The sequence below is a fragment of the Anneissia japonica genome, unplaced genomic scaffold (assembly GCF_011630105.1).
Source record: "Anneissia japonica isolate Jap-2015-1 unplaced genomic scaffold, ASM1163010v1 scaffold285746_len1206_cov303_single, whole genome shotgun sequence".
NCBI lineage: Eukaryota > Metazoa > Echinodermata > Crinoidea > Comatulida > Comatulidae > Anneissia > Anneissia japonica.
This window is the reverse complement of record NW_022747351.1, coordinates 1-1206: the sequence shown is the minus strand read 5'-3', so window position 1 is coordinate 1206 and position 1206 is coordinate 1. Positions and strand designations below refer to the sequence as shown.

Below are 1206 nucleotides of genomic sequence, written 5' to 3'. Positions count from 1 at the left end.
AATAGCTCCAAAAGACACAACAACACAAAGTAAGATCAATGAAGCCAGGACCAAGTACGAAAAACAGAAAGTCAAGTTTGACAAGCTCAGACAGGATGTGTCTGTCAAGCTCAAATTTCTTGAAGAGAACAAGGTAGGATTTCCATATTGTGTATACTGAATAATACTTCAATATTATGTTCATACATTTTGATGCATACAACTTACAACTGAGAGGGCAAGTTAGCGATTGGTCTGTTGCATGATAGGGCTGACCATGTTAGTGTAGTGGTAAGTAATTGGTCTTTTCCATGATAGGACCAACAAGATGGAGAAGCAGTAATTGACCGTTGATTTTGATAGGACCGAGCTTGAAACATGTTAGTCCCATTCTTGCTTGTGTTCTTCCTTTACTCAAAATACATTGACCTTGGACATTAAGTTGTTGGTCTTAAAAATACTGTTCTTAACAATAATATTAAAAATTGAACAATAATATTAAAAATTGAACAATAATATTAAAAATTGAACAATAATATTAAAAATTGAACAATAATATTAAAAATTGAACAATAATATTAAAAATTTAAACAATAATATAAAAAGTTTAACAATAATTTTAGAAATTTGAACTTGTTGTGTGGACCCTTAAATTGGCTGGTTTTCAATGTAAGATTTCTGTAAATCATTGAATATTAAATTGTTTTAATCTATTTCTGTTTGTACATACCATTACATGGTCATAATATTTTAGTATTGAAACAATGTTTCGAATTTCTTTTCTTTAGGTGAAAGTGATGCATAAGCAGTTGTTATTGTTCCACAATGCCATCTCTGCTTATTTCTCTGGCAACCAACAAGCCTTGGAGGCCACCTTAAAGCAGTTCAGTATCAAGTTACGCCCACCTAGCGATGTTCAGCCATCATTCTTGGAACAGTGAGAACGTGGACAGCGCCCTCAGTCCCAACAATGGTTAGCTACAAAATGATTCTAGCTTTGCTAGTGGTACATCTTGTGGGAACATGATTTTTTTTTTATCAGAACAAATGGCCAAATATCATAGGAGCATTGTATGTTTGTATAGTTATAAAATGATGTGTATAATATCTACCAACAATGATATAACAAAATGAGATCATTACTTGTAGTGGTATCTCATTTAATGTTTCCCTTTTTAAACATAAACTTATGTCAATATACTTGCTTTTACAATTTATAATCCCAAC

The 1206-nt window shown here is 31.9% G+C and overlaps 1 protein-coding gene across 1 annotated transcript; it reads left to right on the top strand.

The window, feature by feature from the left end:
• Nucleotides 1–4: 4 nt before the first annotated feature.
• LOC117120456 (arfaptin-2-like) lies at nt 5–1200 on the top strand (the record flags this gene model as incomplete). The annotated part of the gene is made up of 2 exons (XM_033265481.1): nt 5–133; nt 768–1200. Coding segments are annotated over 2 exons (282 nt in total), but the record flags the coding sequence as incomplete, so codon positions are not given.
• Between the last annotated feature and the right edge of the window lie 6 nt (nt 1201–1206).